The 21,262-nt window shown below is 42.6% G+C and overlaps 2 protein-coding genes across 3 annotated transcripts; one reads left to right on the top strand and one right to left on the bottom strand.

The window, feature by feature from the left end:
* Positions 1–299: 299 nt before the first annotated feature.
* On the top strand, positions 300–6,140 carry pold2 (polymerase (DNA directed), delta 2, regulatory subunit). Its single transcript, XM_037777360.1, has 11 exons — positions 300–448; positions 1,686–1,937; positions 3,268–3,389; positions 3,488–3,611; positions 3,711–3,825; positions 3,922–4,120; positions 4,254–4,334; positions 4,680–4,837; positions 4,945–5,072; positions 5,169–5,270; positions 5,427–6,140. Exons 2-11 carry the CDS (start codon positions 1,694–1,696, stop codon positions 5,585–5,587), a joined length of 1,434 nt encoding a protein of 477 aa, XP_037633288.1. The 5' UTR covers positions 300–448; positions 1,686–1,693; the 3' UTR covers positions 5,588–6,140.
* Positions 5,866–20,896, bottom strand: si:ch1073-459j12.1 (inactive carboxypeptidase-like protein X2). Of its 2 annotated transcripts, XM_037777358.1 has the most exons (24): positions 20,742–20,896; positions 19,522–20,653; positions 18,307–18,477; positions 18,163–18,219; positions 16,593–17,009; positions 15,320–15,394; positions 14,710–14,775; positions 14,335–14,418; positions 11,870–11,941; positions 11,681–11,790; positions 11,163–11,302; positions 10,984–11,068; positions 10,744–10,888; positions 10,567–10,655; positions 9,979–10,102; positions 9,579–9,775; positions 9,245–9,421; positions 8,851–9,014; positions 8,566–8,693; positions 8,146–8,535; positions 7,869–8,008; positions 7,459–7,558; positions 7,166–7,332; positions 5,866–6,821 (listed from the first exon to the last, which is right to left on the bottom strand). In XM_037777358.1, exons 2-24 carry the CDS (start codon positions 19,769–19,771, stop codon positions 6,441–6,443), a joined length of 3,729 nt encoding a protein of 1,242 aa, XP_037633286.1. In that variant the 5' UTR covers positions 19,772–20,653; positions 20,742–20,896; the 3' UTR covers positions 5,866–6,440. The 2 variants fall into 2 exon arrangements, with proteins under 2 accessions (XP_037633286.1, XP_037633285.1); XM_037777357.1 differs by having other exon boundaries at positions 8,146–8,693.
* Between the last annotated feature and the right edge of the window lie 366 nt (positions 20,897–21,262).

The raw sequence follows: 21,262 nt of genomic DNA, 5'->3' as shown, positions 1-21,262 counted from the left end.
TTCTGTATGCACCTTGTCCTTTTACTCCAATGCAATGATCTCTGAGACATGTTGTTTGTAAATTTGAATTTGTTCAATAATAAAAAAAAAAAACAAGTCTCTTTCTAGTGTAGGTTACCCACAGTGCACCTTCATGTAATTCAAAATAAAAGCCCTGGCTGTCCGCAATGCTAGATGCACTGTTTATAAAATAAAAGCTCTTTAGAAACAAACAAAAACAAAAAAAAAGCCATGCATTTGTGACCTCAATTTAGTGCGACTCATGAATTTAAGTCTGTGACGTATTTCTTGTTCTTCTTCTACAACTTCTCGCGAGAATACGTGAGAACACCACGTTGAGCGGGTGATTTCGCGGGAACTGTCTCTTGCTCGCTGAGAAGGAATAACACAGCAGAAAATATAAGTTACATACCTGATTTAAAACATCTAACAGCTTCCCTCTGCTAAGGTAAGGTCGTTTAATCTGTTACATTAGCGACTATGTTCTCAAAACAGTCGGAAATGTCTTGTAAGAGCTCAAACAGCAACGTTACTGAGGTTATCTGTCACCATGATGTAACCACAGCAACACAGAGACAGATGTAAATGTTCCTTCAGAGAGTCACATCATGAAACTCTGTTATTCTGCTCCTGTACATTTACATGTGAATTTTGGAAAGATGTCAATAATTTTATACTTGTTAACATTTTCTCAGATTTTGCACTGTACTATAGAAATATTATATTTGGTTGCTATGATTACAGTGACAAAGACAGTAATGTATTTTTTCTTATTAATTTAATTTTAATTCTCTTGAGTTCCACATTCACATTGATGTAAATTTACCCCCCAAAAAAGACTAATTTCTTTGTATTTATGAAATAAAGAGGGTCAGAAGAAGAGGGTAGAATAAAGGAAGGTTTGTCAAGGAACAAAAAAAGAAATGCATAAATAGATAAATAATGATAAGACTGCACTCTTCCATAGTAGCTTCATCATATGTTCAGTTCTTCATAAGCTCTGAGGAGACACTTTGCATGTTGTTCTTTCATTAGTCTTAAAGCACTGAGATGATTCTCCACAAGGTCCCTTTTGAAAACAGAAAATAGGGGTTTCATTTTCCTCCATTTGGATGCATGGATGAAAGAATGTGCCAGCAGTATCAGATTGTTCAATATCAAGTCACTCTTAATGTCCTTCAAAAAAACTAATATTTGTTTGCTATGATTACAGTGACAAAGACAGTAATGCATTTTTTCTTATTCATTTAATTTTAATTAATTATACTAACTAATTTCTTTGTATTTATGAAAAAAATGGATCTATATCTTTCAACAATTTCTTCCTCACAAAACAAAAAAAGCAATGAAAACAATGAATGTATGAAATATCTTTAAAGTTTTTAAGTGAACTTATTGTCATTCTCTCGTGTTGTCTTTTTTTTATTATTATTTATTTATTTTTATTGTGTTTTTTTAAATTATTATTTTATATTGGTTTTGTTTCATTTCTGTTGTCCTTTTATGTTTGGCACAGCTCTTTGTTCATGTTTTCGCTATGCTTCTTTTGTATGTAAATGTTTTTAATGTTTTCTGCTGTTACTATGTACACTGTCATTTTGAAATAATAATAAAAAATAAAAAAATGTAAACACAGTAACATTAGATGTATTTCTACTAACCTCAAACCTCTTCCTCTGCTTCAGGACAAGTCATGTTCTCCGACCTGAGCGCCCAGAAGCAGGGCTCCTCACTGCTCTGCCGCCCTGCCTCCGAGGACCAGGACCAGGACCAGGACCAGGGGCCGGTGTTTGAGAGGCAGTCGCTGGACTACAGTCTGTGCTCCGAGCGCTACACAGTTGGGGAGAGGAGCTTCAGTCGCCAGTATGCTCATATATACGCTGCACGACTCATGCAGATGAGGCCCTTGCTGTCAGAGAGAGCCCAGCAGAAGTGGGGTAAACTCAGGGCATTATTTTAACCTATATCAGGGTGCGTTCCAGATCACATACTTTTTCTTTTTACTTTAAGTACATACTGCAGGTGTGTAGTGTTGCATGCAGTATGCATAACATTGTGCCTTTAGTAAGTACTGTGTGTTCCAATACCCATACTACCATACTATTTAGTATGCCAAAAAAAAAATTTAGTATGTCCCAATACATAATATGTCAAATGCAGTATGCCAAAAAATACCAGGATGTCCTAATACACCCGGTCACATTTTGCAGTATGCAAGCCAGCATCCTTTTCTGGCTATTCTGACCCACAATCCTCTGTGTAGGGGATACATGAGCAAGATGGTCAAAGTTCAAGGTGCAATGTTATGAGGAAGTAGTATGTGTACTGCATGAAACAGTACGTACTTTGTAAGGGCAGCTGCAGTACGTACTAGAAGTAAAAAGAAAAAGTATGCAATTTGGAACGTAGTGTGGGACTCAAAAGTATCTGAATTATATGTCCATGTGTTTTCTAATCTGTCTCTTTTTTTTATATATTTTTTTTTATTTTTTTAATTAACCAAATATACAAAACATACAAAACACAAACTCACACAAACATGGCTCCAAATTCCCTCCCTATCCCACCCACATACAAACTGAAAAAGAACCATACTCAAAAGGAGTAGGCTAGTTAACTATCAATTGAATTAAAAAGGATATAGAAAAAACAAATTAATACACAAATAAATAAATCATAAATAACGAGATGCAGTGTTCTGACTTATTCAGATGACTAATGATGTGTCAAGTCTGATAATTTTGTTATATCAAATCCGATATAGGTGTTGGTAAGGAGTTCATATAGGTTTAATAGGGTTGCCAAATCTTCAGAAAGGTGTTGTATTCATTTCTCAGGATATATGTGATCTTTTCAAGTGGAATGCAGGTGTTCATTTCTAAAAGCCATCTAGATATGAGTAGATGGGAATCAGACTTCCATGTAATTGCTTTACACTTCCGGGTGATGCATAGAGCTATTTCTAAAAACTTTTTTAAAAGGCGTACTAATGACTGTGAAATTCCCTAATAAGCAAATTTGAGGATCCAATGGGAAGGTAAATCCTGTAAATCTTGTCATAATATCAGAGAAGTCCTGCCAAAAGATGTTAAGTTTTATACATGACCAAGTGCAATGCAAAAACGAGCCCTCCTCTATACCACTTATACCACATCTAAAACACATATTTAATATCTCAGGTCTATATTAATGCAATCTCTGTGGTGTGAAGAAAGTTATAATGGATCAATCTGTATCTAGTAATCTGTCTCTTTCTGTCCCTGCCAGGATCAGATGTGCTTATCAGGAAGCTTTGTGATCTTCAGACAGGGGAGCAGTGTTGCATTGTGGGAACCTTGTTCAAGCGCATGGAACTGCAGCCATCTATTCTGAAAGAGATCAGTGAGGAGGTTAGCAGTCATGCTAAATTCAACAGCTGACATCCCAGACAAAATAAAATAAGTTGCTGGCAGGTGTCATGTCTCTTGTTTTCCTCTCTGTCCTTCAGCACAACCTGCTGCCTCAACCTGCACGAGCCAAATTCATCAGTGAAACAGATGAGCTGATTCTGGAGGATGAGCTACAGAGGATCAAACTGGAGGGCAAAATTGACAGAGACAAGCATGTCACAGGTCAGGATTTTTCTTCTTGAGGTCTAGACAGGATGAAGAAGGATGGAGCTGTGGACATGTCTCTTGAATGTCATGGCATCGCTTCTGTTTCTCTTTCAGGTAGTGTTATTGCAATATATGGAGCCGAAAAGAATGACGGGAAGTTCACTGTTGAGGACTTTTGCGTGGCTGATGTTCCTCCGCAGACACCCAGACCTGGGCTCAGCTCTGACCGGTAAACAAACACACACACATACACACACACAAACACAGCTTAAATCCCAGTCTTTTGTGATAATAGATTCTAATGCGGTTGTGTGTCGCCATCCAGGTTTGTGCTCATGGTCTCAGGACTTGGTCTAGGCAGCAGTCATGCCGACAGCATGCTGGGGCTGCAGTTGCTCGTTGACATGGTAACCGGTCAGCTCGGTGACCAGGGGGAGCAGAGCGGGGCAGCGTCAATTTCCAGGGTCCTGCTGGCTGGAAACCTCCTGAGCCAAAACACCCAGGACAAGGACGCCTCAACGAAGGTAACTGGAGCTGGTTTAACCTCGACACACATTTATTTACATTATATATCACTTGTTAGTTTTACTTTTTCGGGAAAGAAGTGGCTCATTTAAAAACATTCAAATACCTGTTTTATCCTTTCTGTGTGTGAAGCCCAAGTACCTCACCAAGAAGACTCAGGCTGGCAGCGTGGACGCCATGCGTCTGCTGGATGAGCTGCTGCTTCAGCTGGTGGTGAGTCTGCCTCCCCCCCCCTACACATATATATATATATATATATATATGTATATATATATATATATATATATGCATTTTTTATTTGAGTTGGTATGTATTTGTATACCTTCAGAGATTTTCCCATATTGTTTACACTGTGGTGGCTTTCTCTTCAATATCTGTGGCTGTATTATCGTTGTCTGATTATTCGATGCATAAGCAGTTTCTTAATTGATTTAGAAACTGCTTAATTGACTTAATTGAATATTTACAAAGTAAGGGATAACGTACAATGATCCGGTCATTGTTGTGAAATAATAATATACTTACGAGTGTCAATGCTTCACTGCCTTGCTGTCCTAGGCCTCAGTTCCAGTGGATGTAATGCCGGGCCAGTACGACCCCACCAACTACACCCTCCCTCAGCAGCCTCTCCACCGCTGCATGTTCCCCTTGTCCAATGTGTACCCTACACTACAGCTGGCCTCCAATCCACACCAAGCTAGCATTAATGGAGTGAAGTAAGCAATACCATACAGTCACTATCTTCCATCTTGCTTTTAGCCTCGAATCCCAAGCAGGTGTGCAGATGTTTTAAGACCTTGTGTTTGTGTGTGTTTCCACCAAGGTTCTTGGGCACATCAGGCCAGAATGTGTGTGACATTCAGAGGTATAGCAGCAAGGACAATCACCTGGAAATACTGGAGGACACGCTACGACTCCGACACCTGGCCCCTACGGCGCCGGATACTCTGGGTTAGTCAGACAAGTTGATGCAGAATAAAACAGGAACCTTCTGGCTGATATCAGTTCAAAGTGTTCACACATGTTTTTATGTCTGTTTTGTGTCAGGTTGTTACCCATTTTACCAAAAAGACCCTTTCATCTTGGAGGAGTGTCCCCACGTTTACTTCAGTGGCAACGCTCCGACCTTTGGGTCCAAGCTCATTAAAGGTAAGTGTGTGCATGTACACATAAGAAACCTGTCGGACGATCACTATGGTTTTTCTTTAGACTCGAAAATATTGATATTATTTTGGCTATATTATTCAACCTGTTTTCCTCCTTACTAATGTGCCAATATATTTCTTCTTCTTCTCTTCCTGTCAGGTGCTGAAGGCCAGGAAGTCCTTTTGGTTACTGTTCCAGACTTCAGCAGCACCCAGACGGCGTGCCTGGTCAATTTACGTACTCTCGCATGTGAGCCAGTCAGCTTCTCGGCCTTCTCCGCTGACGACGATGATGATAGTGAGATGAACGTCAGCCACTGAGGGTCCATATCCACATGCAGTACAACATGCTGACTCTTCTTGGACACTATTGATGTTATATTCAGACTAAGTTTTCCTGACCACAGAGGAGTCACCAAGAATTACAGTCCTTGCTACACTGGTGCTGTCCAGTATCATAATGGTCAATGAATTGCTGTTAAAATTAGGTTACTTCTAATGTTTTTGCATAAGACTGTAAGAGCTAAACATCACTGATATCCCAGTATTCTACTCTTAAAATCAGTGTTCACAAAGGTGTTAAAAACAAGAGACAAGCGTTGCGTATTAACAAGCCTTTATTTGAAAAATAACTCTACTCCAGCTGTGTCTGAGGCAACATGACCGAAGACTCCCTCCCTCCTCTCACTCTCTGTTACCAACTTTGAACAAATGCTTTTTTAACCTTTATTGACTGTTCATACTGTAAAAAAAAAAATCTGCCATGGATGAAAATAGTGTAAATAATTCAACTCTTGTGAAGTTAAAAAAAAAAAAAAAAAAAAATGTCATGACTTTTTTAATGTGCATCCACAATAAACAACTTTTCATGAAGCAAAAAGACTGAATAAGAAGTCAGAAAAACGCAATGTGAACTGTGAAACGGAAATACTATTATAGTTAAAAGGGTCATTTTCTGTGAAGAGGCATTTAGTTAAGTAATAGATACGCTATCTATATACAATTACTGTAATATTCCCGTTGCTTATGTGTCGTACAAAGACAGGATTCCTCATTTGATTCTTTATCAGCCTGCTCGAAGTACATGTCAATGAGAACTACTTGTAGGAGAGGACAGTCGCATGTTTACTGAATCGGAGCTGTGTGTGTGTGTGTGTGTGTGTGTGTGTTGAGATTAATAGTCATCAATCTTGTACTCATAGTTATAATCCAGGATGGAGTCTGTGACACCGCCAGGCGTCGAGGTCTGTCCCTCCCCTATGCCCCACGAGTCATACCAGAATGTGGTGGTCTCTGGTGTTGTAGGAATTGTGGTTATCGTCGTCGTCGGGGGTAACGTCGTCGTGGAGCTTAACCTCAGTAATCTCTGTTGCCGAAGGCGACGGAGACGAGCTATCCTGAGCCTCCTCTGCCGCTCGGCGCTGACTCCTGAATTCGTTGACAACCCGTTGTTGCCGTCAACCACACGCCTGTTGCCGTTAGCGACTGCAGGGCTCTGTACTCTGTTGTTGCTGTAGGTGAGTCTAATTGGCTTGTTGCCATGGAGGGCCATGATCTGCAGAGACATTAAGGTGAATAGGATAAACATTTTAACTAATAGATATCACCATGAAACTTCCCCAATTAATTACTTACATTAAGGCAATTCTTTTTTTGTGTTTTCTGAATTTTTTTTCTTAAATATGCAAATGAGGCATTATCTAAGGCTAACTTTTGGTGAGTTTAGGAGAAGTCTACAGACACAAACAGACAAAGTAGTAAAATAAACACCTAAATGTGTATTTTGGATGTTTTCTTTCCACTAGTCTAAAAGAAGACATGTTATGGAAGCAAAATAGCCCCCCACCCCCCAAAAAAAGGTATCTAGGGTGTGGTCAGTTCAGGATGGCTTTGCCGTACCTGTCTAATGCGGTCCCAGTTAGACTTGGCCAGGTTGAAGCTGCAGGCCGTGGCTCCTGACTGGTAACCCACCACACACAGTTTGGTCACAGGGGAGAAGCCCTCAGCTCGAGCCGTCACGCGGTACTCCCCTGGGTTAAGCAGCCGCCAGTAGTCCCCTGTTGGCGCTACAATGACAAAGAGAGGACGGGCATTTCGTTCTAAGCACACAGATTGCTATATCGTGTGTCAAAGCACCTATTAAAACATATGAAACGCAAGAAAGTGAAGAGAGGGAAGTCTTTCCACCAGACCTGTAGTGACATCATGGTTTATCCCCTCTACAGACACGGTGGCATTTGCAATGGGGTTCCCCTGCTGATCCTTCACAATGCCTCGGATGCCACGATGCACCTAGACAGAGAGAGAGGGAATGGTTTAAAGGTCAAGGAAAAGTTTATCGTCCCCTAGGGGCGATTTGTTGTACAGTCAGCAGTACCACACAGCCATCAAACAAAAACAATAAACACAATAAATAGCCTATTAAAGGCAATAAATACAAAAGGCTCACAACATACAACATTACAGGGCATTTTTTAGGAAACCAATGGCAGTCGGAACGAAAGGGGGGAACGTAACTAGTTCTATGTTATCAGAAAGTCTATATTACAGTACAGCAGACTGTATATATCACATGCTGTGTGTGTGTGTTAGTGTGACTGACCTGCTCCATGAAGATGAGCAATGCTTCTCTGTTCTTCTCCCACTCATACGCCAAGTCACTCTGATGAGGGAACTTATCACATCCCAGGAATACAGACAGCTCAAAACAGTTGGTGTGCAGGTAGCTGAAATCATTCATGCCTGGAGAGAGGGGGTAAACGCACATTAACCTCAACCTGTACTACACATAATGTCCACCAGGGTGTGTTATAAATACATGCAGAAAGCTAAAAAGAAAACCTGCAAACCATATGATGAACCTACTAGCCTCTACTTACTTCCTGTGACTGGCTTCCATTTGGCTCTGTTGACGATGCCGTGCACCCCTGTGGCGGTGTCCCCGTGGCAGGAGCCGTGGTAGTTTCGCGTCATGGTCAGGTGTGTGGAGGCGTAGGAGACAGCCAGCCACCTGAAGAGGGACTCGTCTGCGATCGCCCGAGGCTCATCCTCGGGCTCAGCGTACTGGTAGCCGGCGCTTCTTCCCCTGTCGTCCTCTTCCTCCTCTCTGTGGCCATAACCTTGGTTCTGGTCGTAGCCGTGGTCGTAACCTTGGTTCTGGTCGTAGCCACGTTCGTAGCCTTGGTTCTGGTCGTAGCCGCGTTCGTAGCCTGGGTTCTGGTCGTAGCCGCGTTCGTAGCCTGGGTTCTGGTCGTAGCCGCGTTCGTAGCCTGGGTTCTGATCGTAGCCGCGTTCGTAGCCTGGGTTCTGGTCATAGCCCCTATGCTCCTCTTCTGGCTCTGAATAACCCCTTCCTCGCCAGTCTTCCTCTGGCTCCTCTTGGTAGCCCCTTCCCCACTCTGTCACGTCGAAACCTTCTTCTTCATACCTGTAAGGAAATGGTTCTAGTTGAACTATTTACCATGTGTGAGCAGTTCATGGAGAGCTACGCAGGAGAAAGGAGGCGGAAAAGTGAGGGTTTGGGAAATAAATATGTGTGTAAAGCAGGGAAACAACAGAACGCAGTGGCAGAAGGAGAGTCATACTGTCTCTTCTTGCGGCTGTGGGGTTTCTGGCTGTCGGCGGGCTTGTTGAAACGTAAGCTGTCATAAGGGTAGGCTACAATTCTCTCCCCGCCCTGGAAGTTTGCACCTAACACAAATGGATAGCTTTTCATCCAGGAGATTATGGCCTTGGTTTCCACAGCAATCTGGAACGAAAACAGGAAGACTGATGTAAGCACCTCATTTTTGTTTACTGAGTAGACCGCAACCATCTTTGTGAAAGTACAAAGGTCTTTTACATCCATTGTATGGTAAAAAAACCCCACTCTTATAAGAGGAGAGGAAGGGAAAACAGTTTCTTTACAACAACCCTTAACTGGAGTTCTTCTGTCCTAACTAAGCTGGTTATAAGACACAACAGTACCCTCCTCCTTACCGAGCTGTTGGTCTCATAGCTCTCTGGTATGGGCATGTGGTGATTGGGGGTGAGTTTGGGCACCATGCCCTTGTCTTCAGCATCCCACAGGATGCTATTCAGGTCGGGGAAGTTCTGGAAGATGTCGTAGCCGTCGTCAGTGAAGTGTCCCGTGGTCCATCCACTCAGCTCCGATCCCTGCGGGGGAGAATTTGGTCAAGCGAGAGACATGGAGCCAAGTCACCCATGACCACTACCACAGTGTGATTCACTGGCATTTCCTGTTTGTTTCTCCCTTTTGTTTGCCAGTTAAGTAGAAACATCTGCTTTTTTTTTAATGATCATAATCACTGACCGCTTCAAAAGCTTCCACATGTCCGTCGGGGTTGAGCGATGGCACCAGGTGGATGCGTATTCCCTCAACCAGCCGCTGGACTCTGGGGTTTCTGTCTTTGTACTCTTTGCACAGGTACTGCATGAGAAGCAGGAGCATCTCCCGACCCACTGCCTCGTTTCCATGGAGACCTGCCGTGAAGCGCATCTCTGGCTCGCCTGCGGAGACAACCGGACAAGACTGTAGCTGTTTGTCCCTTAACCATAATCCGCCGACCTCCACCTGGTGTTTATGTGGATTTACGGGAATCATCGGCGGTGCCATCGAAGCCCAAGGTGTTTAATTTCAACCAATCAGCTTTTAACACTTGAAAAAAACAATTTTATCTGTATGATTCATGGTCGTATGAACACATTCTCACCTATTTCGTGCTCTGTGGGGCTGCCAGAGATGACCATGGCCATGATATCCAGTCCCTTGGAGCTGCGGCCCAGGCTGTAGACGTTGGTGATGTTGGGACACTCTGAATTCACTGACTTCATAAGCTGAACAAGTGACATTATGGAAACAGTCAGTGTAGTCAAGTATTGTACATCATTATATTTACACATTATTTATGTAAAAGGATGATGGCTTTTATTCAAACACACCTAAACATCACTGCAGCTTATTAAGTTAACAACAGGTCTGTCTGATTTATATGTGCTATTGAGAAAGCACTAAAAATCAACAATAGCGCTCTTAGAAATTGTGTAAATTGTGGCCGCTGTTAGTGATGAGGGTAATGTGGTCCTTTGGTGGTGGTTGAAATAACAAATTGAGAAGGAATGAGCCCTCTGCGGGGCTTTTAATATCAGTTTATATTAAAGTGGACCTCCTGGTTCAATGTTTAATTGTTCCTGGAAGATTATTTTGTTTTGTCTTTGGGAAAATAACCGAGGATTTCCTGTGGAATTCAACCAGCCAGCAGACATGTCGTGCAGGGGGCCCGTATGTGAGGATACTCAACTGCAACCATCTCTGAGTAGCTGTGATGTTTGAACTTCAAGTAATCTACTGGAGTCACTTCATTTTGCCTGTACTGAGCATCCGCTGGATCTGTGAAACAAAAAAAGAACAAAATGTAATGTTTAATTTACTGCGTTTTAGTTTGAGTGCATGTATAAGTTTGTGTTACTGTGCTGACCGGGCAGGGGGCAGCCGAGGACCTCCAGCCTCATACAAAGAGAGCCGTTCCAGCTCTGAGGGATGATTCGCATGTAACGGGCCAGCACTGGCTCTGCCAGCTGGTTCATCACTGGAACGTCCTTATCACTATTTCCAAAGAACAACTGGGGGCGAGAGAGAAGAGGGAGAAAAGTGAGTCAGGGGAAAGAGGAGGGAGACATGGTGCCCCAGGAAGTGCCATCATTTTAGGTGAACTCACCCAGTCAGCGTATCCGTCGTGGATGGTGGTCCATTCTCTGCTGTCATTGCTGAAAGCCAGGAAGTAGGACATCACGTAGTCGCTCCTGAAATGAGACAATGCGTAGGCGACATGTTGAGATTAGAAATGGAAAATACAGCGTACCCATGTGTGTGTGTGTGTGTGTGTTTGTGTCTTACTCATTCAAGGAGTCTCGTCCTTGTGTGATGACTCCCGTGAACTCCGTCTCCCTGCGAGCGTCGAGCTCAAACCAGTGGATCCTGTCCTCTGCGTTTGCACACCACGCTCCACCTCTCATCTTTTCTTCATCATCCGAGCCCTGGGAACCACAGAGACCACCACACATGAATCAGTCACATTTTGAGCTCACACATTTACTTCAAATATCAGCTTATCACGCAAGTCGTTTAATTCATCCTCTGCACATGCATCACTGATGTCACGATGACTAAAATAATCAACATTGGTAGGCAGAAATGATTGAATTACTTAGCTGCTAAAAAGATTCTTAGGCTATAAAGATTGTGAACATAAACACCCAGAGCAGCTAATGGAAGTGACAGACTCAGCCATAACAGTATTTTCCAACATGTGGCTGTTAGCTGGTGTTTATTTCCCGGCCTGGCAGTATGTAAGTGATAGCTGCGCTGCATGTAAACGCTCAGACCACAGCAGCCCTGCTCTGATTGTTGTGTACCTGCATGTTGAGGCGTGCCCTCTGAGGTGCAAAATAGTACTGAGACATTGAGGAGGCTGTCAGCTGGTCTGGCTCGATCTTATGGGACTCCATGCCCAGCGGAGGACACTCTGCCAGAGAAAATCAAATGATTATGTTAATTGTATTAGCAAAGCTTATGCAACGTTTTCCAGATTTGAGCAGACTTACTCTTTGGCTCTTTGAAGACACGAGGTCTTTTCCTGGCCCGCTCCTCTGCCTCCTTCAGCTTCTGCGCTCTCTCTGGCAGAAGTCAGAAAAACAGTCTTAAAGCCAAATAAATTGCGCTGTCTTCTTGGCTTAATATTTTCTCTCTTTTTCTGCCCAGGAATGATCCAGAAAGTCATCATTATTTTGTCAATTGTATATGCCAAAGTGTGTGAGTGGAGTGTAAAAAAACCCAGATGTTGTAATTTCCCTCCCACTCCAAGTGTGCTCTTATCAAACTCAGATCATCCTCCTGACCCACAGAGTTTACTATTGAAGAAGAATCCCATCTATCATTATCATTTGTCAAAAAGGATGTATAAACGGATGTCGACGATAAATTGGGGAGGCCTTACAACCGCCATAAGAGGAGAAGGTCATATAATAACAGCCCTGATGAGTCACACAAGCAGGATGAGAAGAAAGGATGAGGAAACAGCAGTAAGAGGAGATGGAGGTTAGACAGAACGAGATTTCAAATGCTTAAAGTAGGTGATTTGTCCTGTGTTTGTATTATGAATGTGTTAAATCAAGCAAAGTTTGGTGAAGTTAAAACTATTAATGATTGTATGGAAATGTTTATTATTAATGATTTTTATAAAGAAAGGTTTAAAGACTTAATGATTATATAGAGCAAATGTTACCTTATGAAAGTGAGTAGAGCAGCAACAGGGAAATTAGGAAAGGGATGGAATTGATTTTGTATTATTGCAATTTTAACATCTGATTATTATTGTTTTATCGCTGTAAGCGTTTGCATAACGGAAATAAGGTAACCTATCTGCAGTTAAAGTAAAGGTTTCTCTATATTCCTTATAATCTGTCAAAGGGCTTCTCACAAATGTGAAGATTTCAAAATTAGTCAAACTGTTTGGCTGAAAAGTGAGTTTTTCTTATCATACTATATCTAGTCTTTGGGCACATGGGACAACTGTTTTTGCAATAGACTTCATTATATTTTAAGAAAAAACAGCATTTGCCCAAATACTAGTTATAGTATGATAAGAAACTACAAGGAGCACAATCAAGTATTTGGTATCTATGAACTCATAACAAGTCGTAAATCAAAGATATACACACAGTGTAAAATATATATGGAAAACATTTAATAAACACAATGTTAGATCATCCTTTTTCAAAAATCCTGACTGGCTATTAATAAAAGTGTGATATATGTTTTTGCATTTTTCCTTATCATTGGTCACAAATGGGTTAAATAATCATGTAGCCTGTTCTAGTCTCAAAAAGGGACATTTCCCTGGCAGCAACAAACTTAAACAATTTGCAGCAACTTATGAAGTGTTAATTTAAGAAGGAAGCCGACATTAACTAAAGTATTTTCACATAGTATCTTTAATTTCAGGTCACTGATGGTGCTAGTGAAAAGGCAGTGGGGAAGACTTTAGGAAGAAGCTAAGTTAATAGCTGGATGAATCAGCTTCACGCCAGCCTATTCTGATTAGAAACTTTACACTATTGGTAAATAGGCAGGCTGCTTTTAACCACTTTGATGTGAGGGCTGCTGGTCTGGTCTCTTAAACCAGGTTAACAAACACATTATTTGTATTCTCACACACTGTACTGAGCTATACGTATATTGACATATTGTAGTTTATTGTTGGTAGTAAGTCTCACTGACAGCGGGAATGTGTAACATGTTGTAAGCTCACTCACATCATACACAAGTAGACAAACACATGCACCCGTTAACACACACCGACATGTGTGTGGGTGCAGACACACATCTGCCTTTGTGTGTTACAGATGAGTGTTTCAAGCTGCAGAAACTTGTTGTTGGCTAAAACTGCTTTTCACCTTAAACCCAGATAGCAGTGAACCGTCCACACAGGAAGAGCCCTATTGACACCGGTCCTGACAGTGTTATATATCATTGTCTCCAGGCTCGCCTTAACCATCGGCTAACCTCGGCACACGCAGCAGACACGTGGCAAAAGAAGAGCTGATGTGAATCCTTTAGAGCCCTACATTGCAACATCCTCGGCCTACTAATTATCCCGGGTTGCCTCTTTTCTTTATCACTCACACTAATCTGCTGCATGCCGAGCATTCGCGGTTCGACCTCGCTCTCTTCGCTTCAGTCCAGCTCACAAGAGCTTTCTGAACTTAATTTGAATGACCTCAATTTTGTTGCAGAGGGGATGAACTTTTGTCCCAAGTGCAAGTTAAAGCAAGTACCAAAGGCCCGTTGACTAGCAAGGTGGGGAGTCACATCTGCGTTCTCTTGTAACAGAAATGTGATCCAAGGGAGGGAACACCTCAGAGCTGTTATCTGTCAGTACTTTTGCACTCAGGTCACAGGCCATGTTCTTTGCTTTGACAACTACAATACTGTATGTATTCGGACATGACTGTGCAGAGTTATGTTATGTAAGAGAGAAAAAAAGAGAGTCACATCTGGGTTTCCTTACCTTTCTCTTCCCTCGCTCTTTCTTTTGCTGCTCTCTCTCTCTCCTTCTCCACCCATTTTTCATCGGTCTCGTCCTCTTTCCTCCCTATGGAATTAATCATTTTTATAGAAACACCTATAAATACAACACTGTGTGTGTGTGTGCGTGTCTTTCTGGGTTTTTGGAAGTCATTAGGAACCATAAACAGTCAAAAAGGTCACAAAGGATCATTTATAAATCTGGAAACTTGTTGACCTGACCACTGTTTATCCCTTTTCCTTTCAAAGCTCTCTGCTTTTTTTGGCAGGAAGTCTCACTGCAGCTTAACTAATGGATCTAATATAAAACATTCAGTATGGATATGTTTCAGTTGTGTGTGTGTGTGTGAGCACATACTCATTCCATATTCGTCGTAATCATCATACCACGTCCCCTCATAGGGAGGAGTGGCTGTGGGCTCGTCTGTGTAAAAAAGAAAAAGAAACATCAGACGTCAGTTCAATCAGTCAGAGGCGACACTACGTTACAAGAGAGATTTTATAAGATGACATTAAAGTTTTACATGTTACTACAGCCCTGATTTATTCAACCACGACAACTGTTCTCTGTTTGGATGCCACTGTGACGCCTACCATGTAATTGAGTTGTTAAATCTTTAATTTACATTTACAAGAATCATAACAGTTGTGATCTGATGACAAGGCTCTTTCTTTTAACTCCACATCAAAACCAAGGAAAGTTTTGTTGACTCTGTGGAGCCGAGTAAACCCACCCACTCCTGTTTGAAAAGTAGGGCAGGTTAGCTCACAGACTCTCTATTATGTTATTCCCATGTGTTGAAATGCTCAGGGTTTCTCATCTGCTCCCAGCCTAAAGGCACAGATGGAACGAACATTTCATCTGCGTCACAAGTCTACAGAGATTTCTCACTGCCTAATTGAAAATCCGATATTTCGATTAATGGCTGTCAATTGAATTTATAAGGTGTGTGAGTGACAGCAGATACCTGGTAGAGTTTCCACTCTGATTTCAGGGCTCACTTCTTTACCATCAGGGAATGGAAGATTCTCCGGCTCTTCAACTGCAAGAGTGGAAAAAAATACAACATAATATAAAAATGTAAGAGGTCAAAGAGAGGGATTATTCAAGTGTCAGACGGAGGAACAGGAGAAAGTGACAGAAAAAGGCAGGAGTGTGAGTGAATCAGTGGAAATGTTATGAGAGCAGAGGTACGGTACAGTATGCTGGAAACACAGAGTAATGAGATCATGTCGGTCCGGTCCAGATGAGTGTCACAGAGCCACACGACACACTGTTTCCTACATCTGAGCCTGTGGAAAAAACGAGTTCAGCCACTGCTGACTTCAGGTGGACGGAGGCTGGAAGAGATAGCGTCGGTCATAAGAGTTTTCAACATGAAGTCTGTGAATTAGATCCTAAAGGATAATTGTACCAGGTAATAGTTGAAGATTGTTCGAAAAGGGTAGAATGTGTTGTGACTATCAGGGGCCTGAATTTGGAAGATATTGTATTAAATATCAGCCAGTGGACACATGAAACATATTATCCTTGCATAGTCTAAGTGTCCCTACTTGGTCTAAATATTGTTTCAGATATATTGTTTTTTAAGACTTAAACACTGAATTCTTTTCACTGTAAAAATTCAAATTTTTTAATTGTGATATTCTGAAAAAAAAGATAATTTAAACTAAACTTTTCAGTTGCAGCAACAAACCAAGCCAGTCTCAACAACAGCGAGTGAGTCACCATAACTTGAAATCTTTAGCTGTGATTCAAATTCTCCAGAAAGCATCTTTTTCCAACATGGTTAATATGTTTCAGATGAGTCAAGTGGTCTTCTCTCTGATCAGAATTAAAACAACGTTATCCACAATGCAAATCTGCTTTCACTTCCTGCACTCTTCCATTGAAACACATTTCAGACAGATTTCAAACCAGGGTTCACTGATCCATGTTTGGCTGTTAGCAACACAGTAAAAGCAGCAGTGAAGAGGCAGTGTGGTGCATAAAGGGATCAAACCTGGAACTGCTCGTGAAAAATAAATGCAATTGGAAATCAAATTAGACAACTCCTGGCAATGTAACTAAATAGTTGTTGGCTCAACTCATTTTAAAATTTTAAGTTATCTAAAAAGCAACGATCAGTGCAACAATAATGGCCCCAAGGGATCATTATAGTTTCATCTCATATTATTCATGTGTGATAAACCCCACAAACATCCTCCATCGAATGAAAGCAGGGGGAAACAAAGACTCACATGTGGCGTCCCAGTAATCGGTGTCACCTGTCCCGACCTTCCCATCAACCTCAGGGGCAGGTGGCGTTGGGTCCACCTCTTTCCAGTAGCTGTCATAGTTATCAGTCACGGGAGCGTATGGGTCTTTGCCGTCTGGTGTCCAGTAGTCTTCGTAGTTGTCAGGCGCCGGAGTGGACGGATCTTTCTCCTCCGGTTTCCAGTAGTCTTCGTAGTTGTCAGGCGCCAGAGTGGACGGATCTTTCTCCTCTGGTTTCCAGTAGTCTTCGTAGGCGTCTGTCACTGGAGCAGCTGGGTCTACCTCATCCGGCTCCCGGTAGTCGTATGGAAGATCTGTGATCGGATCTTCGGGCTGAGGCCTGGCCGGTGTGGGCTCGGCCTCCCAGTAGTCATCGTCCGGTTTCCAGTAATCATTCTCATCTAACAGAGAAACAGATGGAAAAGGTAGCCTCAGGTGTCTAGACTAAAACATTGTGTATGGTTCTCAAGTTTACTGCTACACTGCTGGATGTGACAATGTGAAATATGCACAACTACAAACAAATAACACTTTCTTAGAAATATGATACAGCTTATTGGAAGCAGACTGAAGCAAGCATGGTAGACAATTTGGTTGTTTTTTCTTGTGCATGATGGAACAAAATTATCTTTCAAGATAGGCTATTGGGAAAGAATGATTATGACAGCTGAACAGTACTAAAAGTTTTTATAAAAAATCTGTGGGTGGGATAAAGGTGGTGTGAGTACAAAAAGAAATTGGAGGGGGTTCAGATTTCCTAATGGACTGGACACAAATGATCAGGAGGGAGGGGAGGTCAGAAAGGGGGGAGGGTCGTATCAGCTTTTTAATTCCACACATTCTTCTTCCTTGTCAAAATGTGACCCCTACGTTACCCACAATGCAACTTGTATGCCAACAGTTCAGTCAGAGATTTGAGTGTGCTAATCTTAGCCTCGAGTCTCAAGTAGAGATGAGGAGCAGGCTATATAAATCTGCTAAACTCACTTCCTGCTAACTCCACATCCTTTGATTTGTTTCATTTTCAAACTTGTAGTCATCATCCTCAACCTCAAGCTACATCACTTGAAGGCAATTTGTCAGACTACACACAGCTCCCTCTGGAGCCACAAAAGGCTTTAAGATACGCAAGCAGGCTTTGATGTTTAAAATGGGTGGCGTTCCCCATTAAATTGTTCATGCTGTGCCTTTTTTCGGTTAGTAATGGTGGAAAGAGTTATAGCAACCCAGTACTATATTTTGAGATATTAAAAGGAGAGTGTTGCAGTTCACAGGTAGGGTCCGAATAATATATTAAAGAGGACTTATTATGTTTATTTTCAGGTTCACACTTGTATTTTGGGTTTTCTAATAGAACATGTTTACATGCTTTAATGTTCAAAAAACTTTCAATGTTCAAAAACTCCCTTTGGTGTGGACTTTGGGCTTTGTAACTTTGCAGACTTTTTACATTCATAAAAAACTATATAACACACTAAAGGAAAGGGAAAAAGCAAAGAAGCATAATAGGTCCTCTTTAATAATGCTGTGGAGGATCTTGTCTGTGTCACTCACCAACATCAGGATAGACGTAGTCTGTGTATGGCTCAGTGGGAGGTTCCGTCGGGATCACTGGAAGCAGCAGACGGACACAAGGTCAAAGACATTCATTCAAGTCCAACTCATTCAAAACCAAACTAGGCTCTGTTCTGTCCTCACCCGTTGTGGTTGGTGGTTGAGTTGTGGTGGTTGTCTTCTTATCCTTCTTCTTCTTCTTGTCAGTTTTGGGTTTTTTGGTGGCGTTGGGGTCCTTTGGCTCTTTGTTCTTCTTCTTGTCCTTCTTCTTCTTTTTGCTTTCGTCTGGTGCTCTCCTCACCCTGCCCAGAACACCTGGAAGATGAGATAAACAGGAGAGGAGAGATGTGGACTTTTGGTCAGAATCAAATCAAGCACATAGCCCTCATGATCAGAATAAATATTCAAGCATAAATCATCATCTTGTCCCCCATCACCAGCCCAATCAATCTCCGGTACTCAATTTGAAATGAACCCTCTTCAGCTGTTATTACTACATTTCTTAACGGGCCAATACCAATCAGATGCCAAATTATGAATCGATGAAAGCACATTCATATTGAGCACTGAAGCAAAAGCTTATGTAACACTGTGTGTCATTTACGAGCAATGTGAGAGTTGAATTATGCAATGATTTCTTTCCTGCGATGTCAAAAACGCAACGCAGCCAGGGAAAAATCCAGACAGCCAGTTGCATTTCAGTGGTTGCTTCAGGTCCATCAGCATTTCCTTCTGAGGTTGTCTGAAGTCTTGAGGCACTTTCATGGAAAACGCTTCTCTCTCTTTCCATTAGTCGTGCTCCATTAACCACACTTCAGTTTTAATGACACAAAATCCGCCCATATACTCAATAAACATATCACTATCACCTCAGCAACATCGTACCATTAACGCATAAACCCATCAGTGATACTCATTAAAGAGCTAGTGCGAGTTGATTTGTATTACATTTGAAGCTTAGTTAGAAAGCTCCTGAAAAGAAGTTTATTGCAAAATGTGCATCAGCCCTTCCATATCCGTTCCTCCAGTGTGAACGTGCACCAGACTCAGCATTAATCACGCTGGGTTATAGGCAGTCTGGGGTGGTAGTGGAAAAGGTCAGGTCATAAAATCTGTCTGCAAGATGCTTGACTCAGTGTCTTCTTCTCTTGTCTGGTTTTTATTCCCCGCTGTGGAGAAGTAGTAGACAGGTGAGCACCTTATGCCTGTTGGAGCTGTCAGACACTGAATCAGTGTGTGTTTGTGTCTGTGTTTGCTCTTCCATGTCGTGTTGGAGCTCAGACCACACTTGAACATCTTTAAATGTCTTGTCTGTGTAACATATTTGTATTTTCTTTTTTAAGTTTTTAGTCCACTCACCTGCCCGTTCAGCCTCCACTGTGTCTCTCTTGTCCTTGGTGCTGTTCTCCAGTGGGTGTGGGTCCACTGCGAGTCCTTGCTCACTTTCTGGGTCATCCTGGGAGTCATCTCGCAGCTGATCCCCTGCCTTCTTGTCCCCTTCGGTCTGTTGGAGAGAAATTATCCCCCCAGCGCTCTCCCCTCCTCTGGGGATCAGCAGGCAGCACAGGGCCAGCAGACCCACAGACACAACCACAGTCTGGCTTTTCATACCTGCAGCTCTTCCAAACTGCAGGATCCTTTGGTTTTTACTTTTCTATCTCAGCCGTCCAATGCTCAATCCAACTTCGTCCACCAAAAGAATTCTTTGTCCTCCCCCTGTGTCCTTGCAATGTGATCCACACTTTGACTCCAGCAGGGAAATTTCTGCAGCTCCAGCCTTAGTGTCAACCAGGCTCAGACTGGGCTAGACGGAGATGGAGTGGGAGGGGGGTAGGGATATGCAGGGAGGGAGAGGAGGTGGGTTATAGAGAGAGAGACACACAGATAGGGAGATGCAGAGCAAAGCAGCAATCCAGTCAAATGAATAGACTGGGTTCCTAATTGCCCCGCAGCTACGGTCAGCTGAAAAAACAGCACCGGACCAGAGGATCCCCTTCACCTGGCCGACGAGTCAGAACAGGTGCGGGGCTCAGACAGGAGACGGGGGGAGGAGGAGGAGGATGAGGAAGGGCAGGTGAGGCCTCAGACTACAGGGCTCACACCTCATGTGTTGGAGAAAGAAGTCAGCTCCTTTTTAAGACCGCAGCTCCTGTCGAATTCCTCAGTGGAGAGCTTTTACTCTGCAGACTCACCACAGAGCAGAACAGCAGGAGAGAGGAGCGACTCCTAGGACATTGAATTCCACAACAGGAGGAGGAGGAGGAGGAAGGGGCAAAAAGGGGAGGATAGGGATTGTGTGTTAACAAAACCAAACACCACTAATCATCAGAGAGAGGAATTCAAAGAAAATGAAAACAGGCAGGAGTAGAACATAAATTCTTTTTCAGCCCAGGACTTGTTTTGGTTGGGACTGGATCTTTGCTTTCCGTCTCGTCTCCGTGGTGCTCTGTCATTCTTTCCTCGTGGTGTTGCGTAGCTCCTTTTCTCCTTTCTGGAGAAAACGTTATGATCGGCAAGGGGGCCATGGAGGCACACACACAGGACAGGAGAAGTGATTGAGCAGATGACAGAATAATAACCTTTTAAGATTTGGTGTTTTCCTTGCCATCCCCCCATCCTCCTCCTCCTCCTCCTCCTCCTCTGTCCACTGTTTGGAGAGCCTGTCAGGGCCTTGAAATGCTGGACGTGTTGTATATTTTACATCCAGTCTAGTCAAGGTTCATCTTTCTAGTCCTCCCAGAGCTGTTTATTCTCAGTGAGGAATATGATGGATCCATCTTGGGCCTGAAATGTAAGTCCAGGTGAAAACGTTAGACAGAAAACATTCACAAGCATTACAATTAAAGTAAGGAAGAAGTGGAAAAAGGCATCATGTTACCCGGCAGATTCAGACACTCCAACAAAATGCAATGACCTCAGCTCAAGTTTTACCCCAAATTACCAAAAAAACTCCATCGTCACCTGCACTTTTTCATGAGAGGAGGTTTATTATCCAGAAATTCATGGTGTTAGAATAAAACAGTGCACTGAAGTCCTATTAACTCTACTCAGGCAGAGGCATACGGGTTTCAAACTGAGCACATTTTCAGACGAGACAGAC

The sequence above is a fragment of the Sebastes umbrosus genome, chromosome 8 (genome assembly GCF_015220745.1).
Source record: "Sebastes umbrosus isolate fSebUmb1 chromosome 8, fSebUmb1.pri, whole genome shotgun sequence".
Taxonomy (NCBI): Eukaryota; Metazoa; Chordata; class Actinopteri; order Perciformes; family Sebastidae; genus Sebastes; species Sebastes umbrosus.
Note: the sequence above shows the minus strand (reverse complement) of the source record. Positions and strands in the feature narration are given on the sequence as shown.

Coding starts and splice junctions, on each gene's coding strand:
- pold2 (XM_037777360.1), top strand. CDS start 1,694: ATGTTCTCCGACCTGAGCGCCCAGAAGCAGGGCTCCTCACTGCTCTGC. Junction 3,390..3,487: donor TGAAAGAGATCAGTGAGGAG/GTTAGCAGTCAT, acceptor TCTGTCCTTCAG/CACAACCTGCTGCCTCAACC. Junction 5,271..5,426: donor TGGGTCCAAGCTCATTAAAG/GTAAGTGTGTGC, acceptor TCTTCCTGTCAG/GTGCTGAAGGCCAGGAAGTC.
- si:ch1073-459j12.1 (XM_037777357.1), bottom strand. CDS start 19,771: ATGAAAAGCCAGACTGTGGTTGTGTCTGTGGGTCTGCTGGCCCTGTGC. Junction 8,009..8,145: donor ATGGAAGCCAGTCACAGGAA/GTAAGTAGAGGC, acceptor CCCTCTCTCCAG/GCATGAATGATTTCAGCTAC. Junction 6,822..7,165: donor ACTGGGACCGCATTAGACAG/GTACGGCAAAGC, acceptor ATGTCTCTGCAG/ATCATGGCCCTCCATGGCAA.